At 40.7% G+C, this 16659-nt stretch overlaps 2 protein-coding genes across 2 annotated transcripts in view; both read left to right on the top strand.

The window, feature by feature from the left end:
• Positions 1–28: 28 nt before the first annotated feature.
• The window catches only part of LOC135227689 (uncharacterized), an 82084-nt gene continuing 65453 nt past the window's right edge, over positions 29–16659 (top strand). The window contains exon 1 of the mRNA XM_064268305.1: positions 29–4083. Coding sequence (XP_064124375.1) covers positions 3849–4083 — 235 coding nt within the window. The 5' untranslated portion in view covers positions 29–3848. The remainder of the gene's footprint in view (positions 4084–16659) is intronic.
• The window catches only part of LOC135227827 (immunoglobulin lambda-1 light chain-like), a 32619-nt gene continuing 20038 nt past the window's right edge, over positions 4079–16659 (top strand). Inside the window, 3 exon segments of the mRNA XM_064268941.1 lie at positions 4079–4800; positions 7113–7194; positions 8509–8623. Coding sequence (XP_064125011.1) covers positions 4300–4800; positions 7113–7194; positions 8509–8623 — 698 coding nt within the window. The 5' untranslated portion in view covers positions 4079–4299.

Genomic DNA, 16659 nt, shown 5'->3' with positions numbered 1-16659 from the left:
CATGCTTCCTCTCTCTGCCCCAAAGACTGCATCTCCTGACTAATTCCTTGGAGTATTTGCAGGTTCCAGTAGAAAATTAAGGGTCGTGGCTTCTTCTGGATCCCCTTTTGTGCTAAATTACAGAAAAAAGAATGCTCTAAAAATCTCTTGTAGGCTTTGTCAGGAGTTTTCATATCGCAGGAACATGCGTATTTCACATGGATAGATCACATGACTGATTTGGGGAAGGGCCCAGAGTGTTTTCCACCCTGAAAGATCAGTTCTCTGTTCCCTGTGCCTTCTTGACTCTGGGACATTCCCATTTTATTTCCTTGTTTTCTTGAGCTTTTCCCTTTCTTTGCCATTACCCCTCACAAATCTGGGCCTAACCCAATATTAAACTTGGGCCCTTCATGTTTAAAATCTCCCTCACAGAAGGTATTATTCCTCTCTTACTTTTTCCTTCCATGGATCCTGTTTTCCTGCCAAGCCTTCCTGGGCAATGTCAATGAAGGTGTTTTCCTGTTCTAAGCTTCTATTTTACTGCCCTTTTCTCCTCTCTCCATGTCTTTCAGTGGCACTCATTCTTTCAAAGGCCACTCTCTAACTCATTAACCCTATCACTTTAGAAATATATGAAAGCCTTTCCATGTTCTTTTTTCATTAGTTGTCAATTCCTCTTTAAATTAAATTAATCCCTTGGGCAACCAAGTTTAATTGAGTGACTGAAGGAAATCATGGTTCTTTCTTCTTGTTAGTTACCATCTTATGGGCCCCTGACTTATGATGACCCCATGCACGATGGGCTCTGAGTGTTGTGATCCATAGGGATTTCACTGGCTGATTTTTCAGTAGATCACCAGGCCTTTCTCTCTAGTCTCTATTAGTCTGAAAGTGCTGCTGAAACCTGTTGAGCATCACAAAAACATGTGTAGAGGAAGTGAGGTAAATGAGGCCTGTAGGTCCCTCCTCAGGTTGATGCTAATGCTGATGCCGGCCTGAGCAGTGTTTCCAGTCAGTGTAACTGAGACTCTGACTGGCCCTGCAGCTAATGGAGACTGTCTCTCCTGCTGAGACAGTCAGAGATTCTGGTACCTAGTGAACAGGATTTTGCCACTGAGACCTCAAATGACAGGCACATGAGGATGACCCATATATGCTATGGAATCAGGGAGAGAAGGAAAATCCAACCAAAATGGTCTCTAACTGGGAAAAGTGAACAGGCCTGTGTGGCTTGTAGCATTTTTTTCATATCTCATTTCAAAATGTAGACCTATCTGAACAGGAGGATCACTCTGGAGAGAACACTCCGTCTCTAGGTTTCATCTCACCCGGAGCACAGCAGAGCAGGGGACTGAAAATCCAGATGGTGCACCTGGGCTGTAGCTTCTCTTTGTATGATGTTGCTCAGACTTCATTCCCCAGGAAAGACTCCTTCAGAACTTTTTTTTTCAATTTTGTTTAATAGGCAATGCAGTGTGTAACATCATATGCCCACCTTTCCACCACACAGATGAAACAGTTGCAGTCTGCCAACAAGGGTGTATTCTCCTGAAATAGGCCCACACAGGCCCAGACATGGGAGGAAGGTATTCAAAGTCCATGGACTGCTTATGCCTGGACAGGAGCTACTTCTGTCCTGAGCTCCCCAGGTTAGTGGAACTGGCAGATAATCCTTTCCCCCAATTGTGAATTTATTCCTCCTCCAAGGCCAGGAGAATGGCTCAGGACATTCAGCAGAGCCTATCTCAGACCCAGGGAAATCAATAGCCACTGAAGCTGGCTTGGGGGCTGGGGATGCAGTAAAATACATGCAAGTAGTCAGCTTTTGCCGAAGAGCACCTTTCTTCTCTGGTTCTGGAGGTATAAGTAGGCCCTGCAGCTGCCTGTCTCTCCCTGAGGAAACCGGGCCTGGAATGCTACCGCCAGTTTGCTGCAGTCACTCCCAGGAATGGTGCCAGAGGGTTTCTGGTGATCAAGGTCTGGTAACTTCTCTCTGCTTCTGAACCATCTCTTTCTCCCTCTGTCACTCAGTCCAATTTCTAACTTTGCCTTTGATGTTCATGGTTCCTAGCTTATCATAAATATAATCATTTCACTGGTTTTGGGGGGGTCTTTGTTGTAAGGGGGACCACCGGAAGTGCCTGATTACTCCACCATCTTGGCTTCGCCTCTCAAAATGGTCTTTTTAGTGATGAATATGATGCCATCCTTCTTCAATTTGTCATTCCTGGCATTAGAGGCCATATTTGATTGTCTTATTCACAATGGCCAATACCAGTCGATTTCAGCTCACTAATGCCTAGGATGTCGATGCTTATTTGCTCCATTTAAATTATGTTGCCTTCCAATTTTTCTAGATTCATACTTTCTACTTTTCATGTTCTTATTATTAATGAATGTTTGCGGCTTTCTTCTCTTTTTGAGTGGTGCCACATCAGCAAATGAAGGTCCTGAAAACTTTCCTTCATCCACACCATTAAGTTTGATTCTACTTAAAGGGAACAGCTCTTCCTTGGTGGTATTTTGAGTGCCTTCCGACCTGAGGGGCTTATCTTTTAGCACTATATCAGGTGCTGCTTTCTTGGTGGTATGAGCTCCTCCATCTCTGCTGGCTTCCCTTTCCTTTTACCACTTGTAAGATAAAAAGGTGGTGCAGGCCACACCCTAGGGAAACACCCTTTACACTGGATCAGGGATGTGATCTGCTAAGAGTGTCACAATCCCACCCTAATCTTCTTTAACATAAAATTACAATCACAAAATGGAGGGTCACCACAGAATATGTGGAATCAAGGCCTAACCAAGTTGATACACACATTTTTTGAAGGGCATAATTCAATCCACTACACCCCCTCAAGAGTTTTACAGTTTCTGCCAGGTGCTTGGGGACTCTTCCAGTAGGTGGAACAGCTAAACAAAGTTCAATGTTGCCAAGTTGCAGGCCCACTTAGGCCATGTATAGGTGGGGTATGAATCCATGCAGGAACTGATCTGCAATCACAACTTCTTAGGGAAGTTTTCATTTTCACCCTCTTCCTTTCCCCTTTCCTCTAGTGTTTTGTAACAAACTTAAGCAGTTTTTCTTGTAGTTCCAAGATACTGAAGGGAGTGGTGGTCAGAAAAGATCTGATTTGTTCTTCCCCTGAGATTGTAGACCCCAGGGTTCTTGGGTTCATGTGGGATTGATTTCCTTCAGAAATCCCATCTGGGTGGTCTCTGGGGCCCCACTTGTGCTACTCTGGCCTTACATGGTTCTGGAACCCAAACTCACTTCTTTGTAGTGTCTTAAATGCATTCAGGATAATGAGTATTATTACTCAAATATTTCTTGGTTGGAGGAAATTCATAACTCCACTCTATCTTTCTTTTCAGACCTTGAATGTTTTTAAGGATGTATCTGTATCTATAGATATAACCAATATAGACATAAGGAATGGAAATCTAAAGAATATATATAAATATACATATAAAGGAGTCCCTGTAGAGTGCAAAAAATTAACACACTCGCTCTTAACCAAAGGTTGATGGTTCGAGTCCTCTAGAAGTGCCTGGAAAAAAGGCCTTATGATCTACTTCTAAAGAATTAGCCATTAAAAGCCTTATGAAGCACAGTTCTTTCTAACATATATGGGGTTGCAATGAGTGGTAACCCAACTCAATGGTAACTGGTTTAGTTTTCTGAATATATGTATGTAACTTAAAAAAAAAAAAACTTTTTAATGAAAGGATCTTGTTTAGATATATTATTGGTTGTTGCTTATCTAAGAGAAAGCAGTTTATATTCTATCTTCATTATACTCTTTTTAGAAATTACAATTTCTAAATTGATTTTGCATCTTTCATAGTTTATCAGTCACATTTCCAGAATGACATTTTTGGCTCTTTCTTTACTTATGTACTTCCACAACCCACTGTCTTTGCAAGTTGCTTGCATAATTCTTGTCTGCTTTGCACATGCCCCTCTGTGCCCTGCAGGATACTCAGAGCTTTACAAATTGGCTCTGTCCCCTCAGTGTGAACTGAGCTTCATCAGGCATGGCAACAGCACAGTGATGATGGCCCACACCCAACTCCTCATGGTGTTGCTACTCTGGGTCTCAGGTGAGAGACTGAAAAGCACTTCCCTGGATCCAGATTAATATCTTTGTAGTTTAGGAAATTGATTTTAGATGCAGAATGAATTAACAATTATTTCCTAAACAGACCGGTTACACAAAATAAGCCTGTGTAACATGTAACTCCATAAGAAAATTTGTGGGAAATAGTATGTTATTAAATGTGTTGACATAATATACACACGACATAATAAATATATGTATGGTAATTGTCCACTCTGCAGCTGCCAGTGGGGACATCATAATGACCCAGCCTCCATCCTCCCTGGCTGTGTCTCCAGCAGAAATGGTCACCATCAACTGCAAGTCCAGCCAGAGTCTTTTTTACAGCTCCAACAAGAAGGACTAGTTGGCCTGGTACCAGCAAAAACAAGGACAGGCTCCAAAGCTGCTCATCTCCTGGCGATCCACCCAGGCATCTGAGATCCCAGACTGGTTCAGTGGCACTCGATCTAGGACATATTTCACTCTCACCATCAGCAACTTCCAGCCTGAAGATGTAGCAGTTTACTACTTTCAGCAAGATTATAGCTCTCCCACCACAGTGCTTCATCCTCAAACAAAATCTTCCTTCCCAGGCTGTGTGTCAGTAAGCCTCTGTAGTATCAGCAGCTGCTTCCTCCCCACAGGTCCTGGGCTCACATACTTCCTCTATCTATGTAAATTTGTGTCTCCTGATTTATGTGTGGGAAGGATTACAGGGGTCCGGAAATGATTTAGGAGTAGGACTCTATTTGATCTCCTGCTATGGAAAGTCCCTATAGGGAAACGTACACTAATTCTGTGTATTAGTGTCCTGTAGCTGCTATAAAAATTCCCCAAAACCTTGGTTTAAACCTTTTGGCTTAAACAATACACATTTTTTAATGTAGGTTAGAATTTTGTCACAGATATCACTGGGATAAAGTCAAGGTGTTGGCAGGGTTGTGGTACCTCTGGAACGTCTAAGGAAGCATCAGTTCACTTGGCTTTTCTACCTCCTAGAAGTAGAAGAACTAGGCATCCGGATTGGAGGAAGACTCATTAACAACCTGCCATATGTAGATGACACATCATTGCTTGCTGAAAGCAAAGAGGACTTGAAGCACTTACTGATGAAGTTCAAAGACTATAGCCTTCCGTATGGATTACACCTCAGCATAAAGAAACCAAAAATCCTCACAAATGGACGAATAAACAGAGAAAATATCGAAGTTGGCCAGGATTTAATTTTACTTGAATCCACAATCAATGCTTATGGAAGCAGCAGTCAAGAAATCAAACATCATGCTGCATTGGGCAAATCTGTCGTAAAAGACCTCTTACAAGTGTTAAAAAGCAAAGACGTCCCTTTGAGGACTAAGATGGGCCTGATCCAGGCCAGGGTATTTTCATACTCCTTATGTGCATGTGAAAGCTGGACAATGAATAAAGAAGACCAGAGAGGAAATGCCGACTTATTATGGTTCTGGGGAAGAATATTGAATATGCTATTGTCTTCCAGAAGAAGGAACAAATCTGTCTTGGAAGATGTGTAGCCAGAATGCTTCTTAGAAGCAAGCACGGTGAAGCTTCATCTCACTACTTTGAACATGTTATCAGGAGGGATCAGTTCCTGGAAAAGGACATCATGCCTGGTGAAGTGGAGGGTCAGTGAAAAGAGGAGGCTCTTCAATTAAATGGATTGACACCTTGGCTGCAACAATGGGCTCAAGTGTTTCAATGATCTTGAGGATATCCAGGATGGGGCAGTGTTTCCTTCTGTTGTACATAGGGTCTCTGTGAGTCAGAACCAACTCTATGGCACCTAACGACAAGAACAAGAAAATGCATAGAGTAATTCTACCTATTTTTTAGTGTCGTTGTGCATAAAGATGAACTAATACCCATCTTTACAGATGGTCTAATGGTAATAAAAAATTTCATTTTTTGTGTGTCTAAAACTGTCCTAATATAGCCTTCATTCTAGAATGATATTTTTGTGTATAGAATGCTAGATGTGTAGTTATTGTTTCCAATTCTTTGAAGATATCGTTCTACTCACCTTTTGTTTTCATTGCTGCTACTGAGAGAATCAGATCTGTGTATAACTCTGCCCCTGTGAAGGTGATCTGTCTCTTTTCTCTGTCTGTTTCTAAGCTTTTCTCTTTCTTTTGGTTTTCTGCAGTTCACTGAAATGTGTCTAGGTGTGAGATCATTTTTATTTATTTAGCTTGGAATATGCTAGCCCTCGAGTCTGTGGAATAACGTCTCTTACTAATTGTGGTTAGTGCTTGAGCATTATCTGTTCAAAGATTGTAAAGGGCTATTGACTCTCTCTCTTGACTTTCAAATCCATGTTAGTCGTACTGTTTTTCTCTTTACCCGCTTTGTCTGTTTTTTCCATATTTTTTTTCTCCATATTGTATTTTGGATCCTCTGCTTTATCTTCTAGCTCAGTGAACCTTTTACTGCTGCCAATTACCTTGTGGTTTTGGTTTTGCAGTTCTAATTTCAAGAAATGAAGTTTAAGATTATACTTTTTAAAGCATTATGTCATCTTTTATAGTTTTCTTTTCCCTATACACACATTCGTGTTTATTATTCACTTCTTTAAATAAATTTTGTTTGTGATAATTTTAAAATCTGATATCTAAGGGGGGCTTTACTGCTATCTGTGATGCTCTTTATGAAAGGTGTTCATGTTCAGGAAGTCTTGTTTTCTTGGATATGGAGAAATCTCTAACATCTTGCTGATATTGGCTCTTCAAAAATTATTTCTGGGATTTCTGATACTTAGAATGAATACACCTTCCTCAAGAGGAGTTTTACCTATGTTTCCGCTAGATTCTAGGGGGCACTAACATTAGTAGGTCCAGCTAAACAAGCTTAAGCTTGCAAAGGGTCACACCCAATCAGGCCATGCGTATGTGGGGTACACATCCCTGCAGGGATTGGCCTGTAGTCAGAACTTCCTAGGGGAGGTTTCTTTTTTCCTCTCTTCCTTTCCCTTTTCCTCCCTTTTTCTGTAATAAACCAAAGCATCCTTTTTTGCAGTTCCCTGAAAATGAGAAAAGCAGAGGATTCAGTCTAAATCTGGCTCATTCCTACCTGAACTGGAGCCCACATGGGACCTCAGGTTAATGCAGGATGATCTCACTCTGAACTTCCCACTTGGATGGACTCTGGGTCACCACTTCTGCTTCACTGGCATTTGAATGGCCCTAGAACTCAAGCCCATTTTTAGTTGCCTTCAGAAAAAAACAGCTTTAATACTAACACATGTCTTAGTTATCAGAAAACCAAACCACCTCATGATTTATCTTAACATTTCTCAAAAATGTTTATGGATGAATATCCATGTCTGTGTGTGTATGTATATGCACATATACATATATGTATATGTGCATGTACATATATGTATATGTACTTACATATGTTGTTATTAGTTGCTACTGAGTCGAGTGCAACTCGTGGTGAGCCACTGTGTGCAAAGTAGGACTGCACCATCCAGATTTCAAGGCTATGAGGTTTTAGAGGATATCCAGACCTGTCTTCTGAGGGACATCTCTGTAGGTACAAACTGCCAACCTTCCTGCTAGTAACTGCGCACTTAACTGTTTGCTTCACCCAGCCATCTTTATATACATATAAGGAAAAATATGTATACGTATTTCTATTTTAAAAACGGGGTATTTAGATTGTCTTGTTGGGTGTTCCTTATCTAAGTGAATGGTATTAATTTCAAAATGCGTTTTGTATTTCAACTTGCTTCTGAAGACGTTATTTACAGTTAAACTTTCTAACCTGATTTCTGTATCCTTCGTTGTCAGCTACTTCTTGTGATGATATATTGAAGTCTTTTTTTTTTTTTTTTTATACCTCCACGACTCACTGCTCACGTTATTTGCTTCCACATCCCCCATCTGATTTGCATAGGCCCCTCTGGGCCCTGGCCACCTGCTAAAAAACTTGTTCCTGTGGAGTTGATTTCAACTCATAGTGACCATACAGGACAAAGTAGACTTTCCCCATAGGATTTCCAAAGTGAACCTAGTGGATTCAAACTGCCAATATTTGGTAAGCAGCCATAGCTCTAAACTCCTGCACCACCAGGCTGCCTTCTCTGAGCTTTACAGAAGGGCTCTGTCCCCTCAGTGGGAATGAGCTGCAACAGACAGGGCGATGGCACATCAGTGATGGCACAGACCAAGGTCCCCACGGTGCTGCTGCTCTGGGTCACAGATAAGAAATTGAAAAGCACTCCTATGGATCCATATTAATATCTTTGTAGATCAGGAAAAATGATTTTAGATGCAGACTCTGTTGTACAAGTAGTGGAATGGACTCTGCTATACATGTAATACAATAGAAAAACACAAGATGGACAATATGATTTTAAAAGTGTTGGTCTAATGTATGTGTGTATGGTAATTGTCCACTCTGATTGCAGGTACCAGTGGGGACATTGTGATGACCCAATCTCCTGTCTCCCTGGCTGTAGCTCCAGGAGAAATGGTCACCATCAACTGCAAGTCCAGTCAGAGTATGAAGAGCTCCTTAGCCTGGTACCAGCCAAAATCAGGACAGGCTCCTAAGCTGCTCACCTACTCACCATCCATCTTGGGATCAGGAACCCCATCTGGTTTAGGGGCTGTGGGCCTGGGACAGATTTCAATGTCACCATCAACAGCCTCCAGTCTGAAGATGTGGCACATTATTACTGTCAGCAACACTATGGCTTTCTTCTCACAGTGCTTTAGTGTGAACACAAACCTCCTCAACCAGGCCGTGTGTCAGCAAGTCTCTGCAGGAGCAGCATCTTCCTCCCACAGGCCCTGGGCTCACACACTTCCTCCATCTACTGAGAGCCTGTGTCTCCTGACTTATGTGCCAGAAGGCTTGCAGAGCTCAGGGGACAATTCAGGAGTTTGGTGTCTCTTTGGTTCCCTATAGGAGCCCTGGTGGCATAGGGGTTAAAGTGCTCAGTTGCTAACCAAAATGTTAGTGGTTTGAACCCGCCTGCTAATCAGCTGGACAAAGATGTGGCTATCAGCTTCCGTAAAGATTACAGCCTTGGAAATCATATGGGGCAGCTCTACTCTGTCCTGGCATAACTATAAGTTAGAATTGACTGCAACAGGTTTGGTTTTTGGTTTGATTTTAGTTCCCCATGCTGGAAAGTCCCTACAGGAATATGTATTCTAACCCTCTGTAACAGTTTTCTATTGTTGTTGTAACAAATAATCACAGATTTAGTGGACTAAAACAAACAGACAAAAATTGTCATTTTACAGAAGTCCTGAATAGGTCTCATTGGTCTAAAATTGAGGTGTTGGTAGGGTTGCATTCTTTTTGGTGAAACTACGGGAAAATCTAATTCCTTGCTTTTCTATGATCTTAGTAGCCCCTTGTATTTCTTGGTTCATTGCCTCCTGTGTCCATGTTCAAAGTCAGTAACTTTGCATCTCTCTGATTCTTGTCTAGTTTTCACATCTCACTCTGAACACAGTCTAGAAGGAATCTGTGCTTGTAAGAACTCATGCAATTAGCATTGGCCCAGTATCACTGGGCTGAAATGGTTTTGGATCTTGGGAGGTATTAAATTGACTAAGATGGTCTTAAGACCTCTCCCTCCCACCCACTTTGGCTCCTGCCATGGTCTTAGCTGATGAGACCCCATGTGTGTTGACAAAAACTCTTACTTTAACATGAGGTTAAAGGTTAGACTAGAAATAATCCATCTCACTTTTCCTTTTGATCTTGGGACCTTGATCACTTAGAAACCAATATTATAAGTTTTAATGAACTCCTCTTAGTCACAGGTGGTGATGGGTGAAATATTGCTTGCTAATGTTCTCACCAGTCATTTGATTTACTAGCCAGTTGTGCCATGGCCTGCAGAATGTCCAAAGCTGCCAGCCTGTCACTCAGTGGAGGGAGTGGAACATGTTAGAAACGATAGGCTAGTTATAAGGGAAATATGCGGGGGCAGTGGAGACTCTGCAGTCCTGCTGTGAAAGTCATGGAGAACAGCCTGTAGTCTCTCACTATAGTGGTTATGTTACTTAATGTATGATGTGAACTTGTGAGTCTTTTAGTGCTTGATAACAGCCCCCCCCCCACTGTAAACCTTTTGGGCAGCAATGAGATAAAAATTAAAAGTGCATGCTTGACACAACATTAACTATTGAATTTTTGTTTTTCAAACTGAAGGTAATGAATATGTAAATTACAGAAAATGTTCATGGATATTCACCATACACCATGAAATTGACCGCATGAAGCCCAGAAGACACAAATTTGTTAAAGCATCCTGTTGTTTTTAGTTGCTGTTAGGTTGACTCTGACTCATGGTTGCACCATGTGTGCAGAATAGAACTGCACTCCATAGGGTTTGACAGGCTGTGACCTTTCAGAAGCAGATCTCTAGGCCTTACCCCTAAGGTGTCTCTTAGTGAGTTTGAAATGCCTACCTTTTAGTAGTCTAGAACTTAACCATTTGCGTCAATCACCCAAGTACTGCTTAATCAAAGAATATTAACATCCATTTCAAATGCAAGTTGTTTATTTTCAGAGCACTGGGCCCAACAACGTCTGAAGCAGTTTTCATTTAGATAAAATGGTGGTTCTCCTGACTTAATTTTACTCATCTTAGATTTCCTGTTTGAATAGGGAGTGGGAAAGTGTATATTGGTAGTTACTGGGTGCTCTGTCTCCTGCTGGGGGCTCCATGACGCTGCTTTCCTGTACTTTCTGTCTGCTGACCTCCAACAGGAGTCCAAGATGGCAGATCTGTACTGCCTTAGCTGATAGGAGACCTCAGCGCGAATTTTTCCTCACTGTCTCTTCTCTGTCAGTTTCTTATTCCATTTGGTGCTTGGAAGAGTTCTTTCTCTCTTCATTTGATGTTTAGGGTTCCAGGATTGACATATGTCTCTGTTTCACTTAGTTTTTTGGGCCTTTGCTGTGGAGGGACATTGTGATGCTTCTGTCTGTAGTGCCATGTTGGCTCCTCCTTTCTCTCTTTTTATGACAATAAAGTACCAAAGTCATCACCTTCAAAACATTGTTTAGTTTAAAAAAAAAAAATTACTATTTCTAAGTAAAAAAATTGCAGGAGCTGGAAAACCAACACAACTATTGGAAAAGCTACAAAAACAAAAGAATAAAATGCAAATATTTTACTTTAGTGATACCAGAAGCTATAAGAAAAATGAGAACTTGATCATCTAAAATTTCAAAGACAAAAAACCATTCATAGCTGTAAAGATAATCACATGATTTTTTGTTCGCTTGCAGTATTTGCCAAAAATATATGTGGACAGAATTCTGACCTTGCCCAGACAGAGAAACACAACTGGGAAAGAATTCTGTAGACCAAACAGCTGACCTCTGTTATGTGCCTGACATGATTACATTTTCTGCAGTCTACCCATAGTCTTAAAATTCTGACTTTTAAAAGGAAAACATTTCCATCATTCTGTATCCTTCTAGTAGTTGATAAACTCTGTGTTCTACATCTCAGTTTTTGGTTTTTATTTTTAAAACCCAACTTTTAAAATTCCAAGAAAGCTTTATTTTTTACAAAAGAAGTAATTGAGGAAATTCAAAGACTTGTGGAATTAGGATCTTGTGCCTGAGATAAATTTAAAACAGGCTATTTGGAGGCTCAAAAACCAACATCCCCGCCACACTCTCCCCGACGGCAGCTAATATAGATTGATATTTCAACTATCTTAACTTAAGTGGAATTGTAAGTGGTAAAATGAGAAGCAGGGAGTTGGGACAGTGGGACAATACTATTTTCTAAATATCACCTAATATTTTCCTGATGAAATGTACAAAGAATCCTGCTAAACGTCCACATATATTCAACTTGGGTTGCCACAGTCTGTGTCAATTGTCTGCAAGTCACGCTGACTAAATTTAACTGACAAATGTACACAGATAAGAGGATTAGGATGTATGTGCGTGCGTGTGTGTGTGTGTGTGTGTGCGTGTGTGTATGAAATTTCTATTTATACCCCAAAAGAGACAATTAAAAAAAAAAAACCCAAAAAAACCTGAGATCTGCCAAGCATAAAAGAACCTCTTCCTTTGTCAAAACCTTCACCAGAGAGCAGGTCCCTCTGACTCTTGTGTCCTCCTCATTTTCACAGATCCGAACACCACGTGCCTCTCAGAGTGGGTGTGATATACTCATTTAACTGGAGAATAGAATACATAAGAGAACCAGTGGTGTTCCCAGAGCTGACCCTCCCCACCTCCTTCTCCTTTCTTATCCCAACTCTGTCCTCACTAGGGATCCAGAGCCTTAACAGACTCAAGAGCTGAACAAGAAATCTCATTTTAGAAGGTGAACTATATGAGTCCGGATCACTAAAGGCAGATTAGAGCTGACCTTTTATCTCAGACTTTGCCAGGGAAGGTCTTCCCTGGAGAACAATATGCAAATCTCTTGGTGGGTGCAGCAGTGTGGAGAGAACCAAGAGGAGGGTGAACCTCTCCTGTGAGCAAATAACAAAGTGTCTTCTGTGCCTGGAGGAAAACCAAAAGAGATAAAGGTGGTACTGCCTGCAGTAGTGGTCACTGTGGATTGTAAAAGGCAAAACTCATGTCAAGGGCACAATGCACATGACACTGACACTGTAGGAAACAATCAGAGACACTGGAGATGGACAGATGGGTATCTAGGGACATCCAGCATGTATCCCTCTCAGCTAATCTAAAAAAGGAAGCACCTCCTGCACCCACTATGCTGATCCACAGGTCGTCTGCAAATAATGAGATGGACTTGAGATCATTCAAGATGGTCTGGTATCTGCAGATATCAGGTTAATTATTGAAGAATGTTAGAATCAAGTGCTACAAACTCTCTTTCCCTAGGATCCAGTGAATTAAATCACTAAAGAGTCCTCAAGCCAAAAGAGCTTTATAGGGAAGAAAAAAAAATTGTCTCTTACATAGACAGCTAATAGCCCAGTTTAAGGCAAGGGGAAAATAGGAAAGAATATTTATGCCTCAGGTAGTGAATATGATATTCCTGGTAACTACTTGTTAAAGTTGATGAGTATCCCATCATATTTCTCTTTCTTTCTTTATATGTAAATATAAAGTTGTTTTTCTTAGGTGCTGGTGAGTTGGTTCTGCCTCATGGCAACCCTGTGTACATGACAAGGAGACACTGTCCAGTCCTGCAGCAGCCTTAGAATCATTGTTATGTTTGAGCCCATTATTGCAGCCACTATGTCAATCCATCTTGTTCCTTCTCCAGGGACTGGTCCCTACTGATGTCCAAAGTACTTAAGATGAAGTCTTGCCAATTTGGCTTCTAAGGAGCATTATGGCTCTACTTTTTCCAAGACAGATTTGTTTGTTCTTGTGGAAGTTCATGACATACTCAATATCTTTTGCCACAGCATAATTTAAAGGCATCAACTTTTCTTCAGTCTTCCTCATTCATTGTCCAGTTTCACATGAATATGAGCCAATTAAAAACGCCGTAGCTTGGGTCAGGTGCACTGTAGTCCTCAAAGTCACATCTTTGCTTTTTAACACATTGAAGAGTTCTCTTACAGGATATTTGCCCACTGCAGTAAGTTGTTTGATTTCCTGACTGCTCCTTCTATAAGCATTGTTTGTGGACTCAAGTAAAATGAAATATTTGAAAATGTTACTCTTCCCTGTTTATCAAGAGAACACATATTGGTCCATTCGTGAGGATTTTTGTTGTCTTTATGTTGAAGTGTAATCAGAACTGAATTCTGTAGTCTTTGATCTTCATCAGTAAATGCTTCAAGACTTCTCTTTCAACAAGCATGGCTGTGTCATCGGAATATTGCAGGTTGTTTATAAGTCTTCCTACAATCCTGGTGCTGCATTCTTCTTCGCATAGCCCAGCTTTTCAAAGTGTTTGCTCAGCATACAGATTGAATACACGTGGTGAAAAGATACTATCCATTTCTCGTTTTAAACCATGCAGTATCTCCTTGCTTTGTTTGAATGACTGCCTCTTCGTCTGTGTATAGTTTTCTCATGAGCACAATTAGGTGTTCTGGAATTCCATTCTGAATGATCATTTGATGTCTTAATATATTGATCTAAGATACCCAGAAAATGAATAATCTTGTAAAAAATATTTTTTTGCAAACCAAAAGAGACCTACATAAGTGAAAAAGATACCTTGCTCATGGATAAGAAGACTTAACGTTATAAAAACATCTATTCTACCAAAAGCAATCTATAGATTTAATGCAATTCCGATCCAAATTCCAATGAAATTTTGTAATGAGATAGAGAAACAAATCATCAACTTCACATGGAAGGGAAAGAGGCCCTGGATAAGTAAAGCATTACTGAAAAAGAAGAACAAAGTAGGAGGCATTACTCTACCTGATTTTAGAACCTATTATACCGCCACAGTAGTCAAAACAGCCTGGTACTAGTACAACAACAGATACATAGACCCATGGAACAGAATTGGGAATCCAGACATAAATCCATCCACATATGAGCAGTTGATATTTGACAAAGGCTCCAATGAAGTTAAATGGGGAAAAGACTGTCTTTTTAACAAATGGTGCTGGCATAACTGAATATCCAACTGCAAAAACATGAAACAAGACCCATACCTCACACCATGCGCAAAAAAGAGCTCAAAATAGATCCAAGACCTAAATATAAAATCTAAAACTATAAAGATCATGGAAGAAAAAATAAGGACAATGTTAGGAACCTTAATACATGACATAAACAATATACAAAACATTACTAACAATGCAGAAGAAAAAGTAGATAACTGGGAGCTCCTAAAAATCAAACGCCTGTGCTCATCCAAAGACTTCGCCAAAAGAGTAATAAGATTACCTACAGACTGGGAAAAAGTTTTTAGCTATGGCATTTCTGATTAGTGCCTGATCTCTAAAATCTACATGATACTGCAAAAACCCAACTACAATAAAATACAATAAGACAACCCAATTAAAAAATGGCCAAAAAATATTAACACACACTTCACTAAAGAAAACAATCAGGTAGCTAACAGATACATGAGGAAATGCTCACGATCATTAGCCATTAGAGAAATTTAAATCAAAACTAAAATGAGATTCCATCTCACTCCAACAAGGCTGGCATTAATCCAAAAAACACAAAACAGTAAATGTTGGAGAGGCTGTGGAGAGACTGGAACACTTACACACTGCTGGTGGGAATGTAAATTGGTACAAACACTTTGGAAATCGATTTGGCACTTCCTTAAAAAGCTAGAAATAGAGCTACCACGCAACTCAGCAATCCCACTTCTTGGAATATATCCTAAAGAAATAAGAGCCTTTACACAAACAGATATATGCACACCCATGTTCATTGCAGCACTGTTTACAATAGCAAAAAGATGGAAGGAACCAAGGTGCCCATCAACAGGTAAATGAATAAATAAATTATGGTATATTCACACAATGGAATACTGTGCATCAATAAAGAACAGTGATGAATCTGTGAAACATTTCATAATATGGAGGAATCTGGAAAGCATTGCGCTGAGTGAAATTAGTCAGTTGCAAAAGGGCAAATATTGTGTAAGACCACTGTTACAAGAACTTGAGAAATAGTTTAAACAGAGAAGAAAATATTCTTTGATGGTTATGAGGGAGGGAGGGAGGGAGGATGGGAGAGGGATATTCACTAATGAAATAGAAGATGATAACTACTTTAGGTGATGGGGAAGACAACACACAATACAGGCAAGGTCAGCACAACTGGACTAAACCAAAAGCAAAGAAGTTTCCTGAATAATCTGAATGCTTCAAAGACCAGAGTACCAGGAGCGGGGTTTGGGGACCATGGTTTCAGGGGACATCTAAGTCAATTGGCATTATAAAATCTATTAAGAAAACTTTCTACATCCCACTTTGGAGAGTGGCGTCCAGGGTCTTAAATGCTAGCAAGCAGTTATCTAAGGTGCATCGATTGGTCTCAACCCACCTGGATCAAAGGAGAATGAAGAACACCAAGGACACAAGATAATTATGAGCCCAGGAGACAGAAAAGATCACCTAAACCAGAGGCTACATCAGCCTGAGACCAGAAGAACTAGATGGTGCCTGGCTACAACCGATGACTGCCCTGACAGGGAACAAAACAGAGAACCCCTGAGGGAGCAGGAGAACAGAGGGATGCAGACCCAAAATTCTTGTAAAAAGACCAGACTTAATGGTCTGACTGAGACTAGAAGGACCCCGGTGGCCATGGCCTCCAGACTTTCTGTTGGCTCAGGACAGAAATTCCTCCCAAAGCCAACTCTTCAGACAGGGTTTGGACTGGACAATGGGATCGAGAGGTATGCATGTGATGCGAGAGCTTCTTGGATCAGGTGGACGTCTGAAATTATGTTGTCATCTCCTGTCTGGAGGGAAGATGAGAGAGTAGAGGGGTGTAGAAGCTGGTGAAATGGACATGACAAGAGAGAGGTAGAGGGAGCCAGTGGGCTGTCTCATTAGGGGGAGAGCATTTGGGAGTATGTAGCAAAGTGTATGTAAGTTTTTGTGTGAGAGACTGACTTGATTTGTAAACTTTCACTTAAAGCACTATAAAAATTTAA

This window comes from Loxodonta africana, chromosome 15, assembly GCF_030014295.1.
Source record: "Loxodonta africana isolate mLoxAfr1 chromosome 15, mLoxAfr1.hap2, whole genome shotgun sequence".
Lineage (NCBI taxonomy): Eukaryota > Metazoa > Chordata > Mammalia > Proboscidea > Elephantidae > Loxodonta > Loxodonta africana.
The sequence above is the reverse complement of the archived record's forward strand: the minus strand, read 5'-3'. Positions and strand labels throughout refer to the sequence as shown.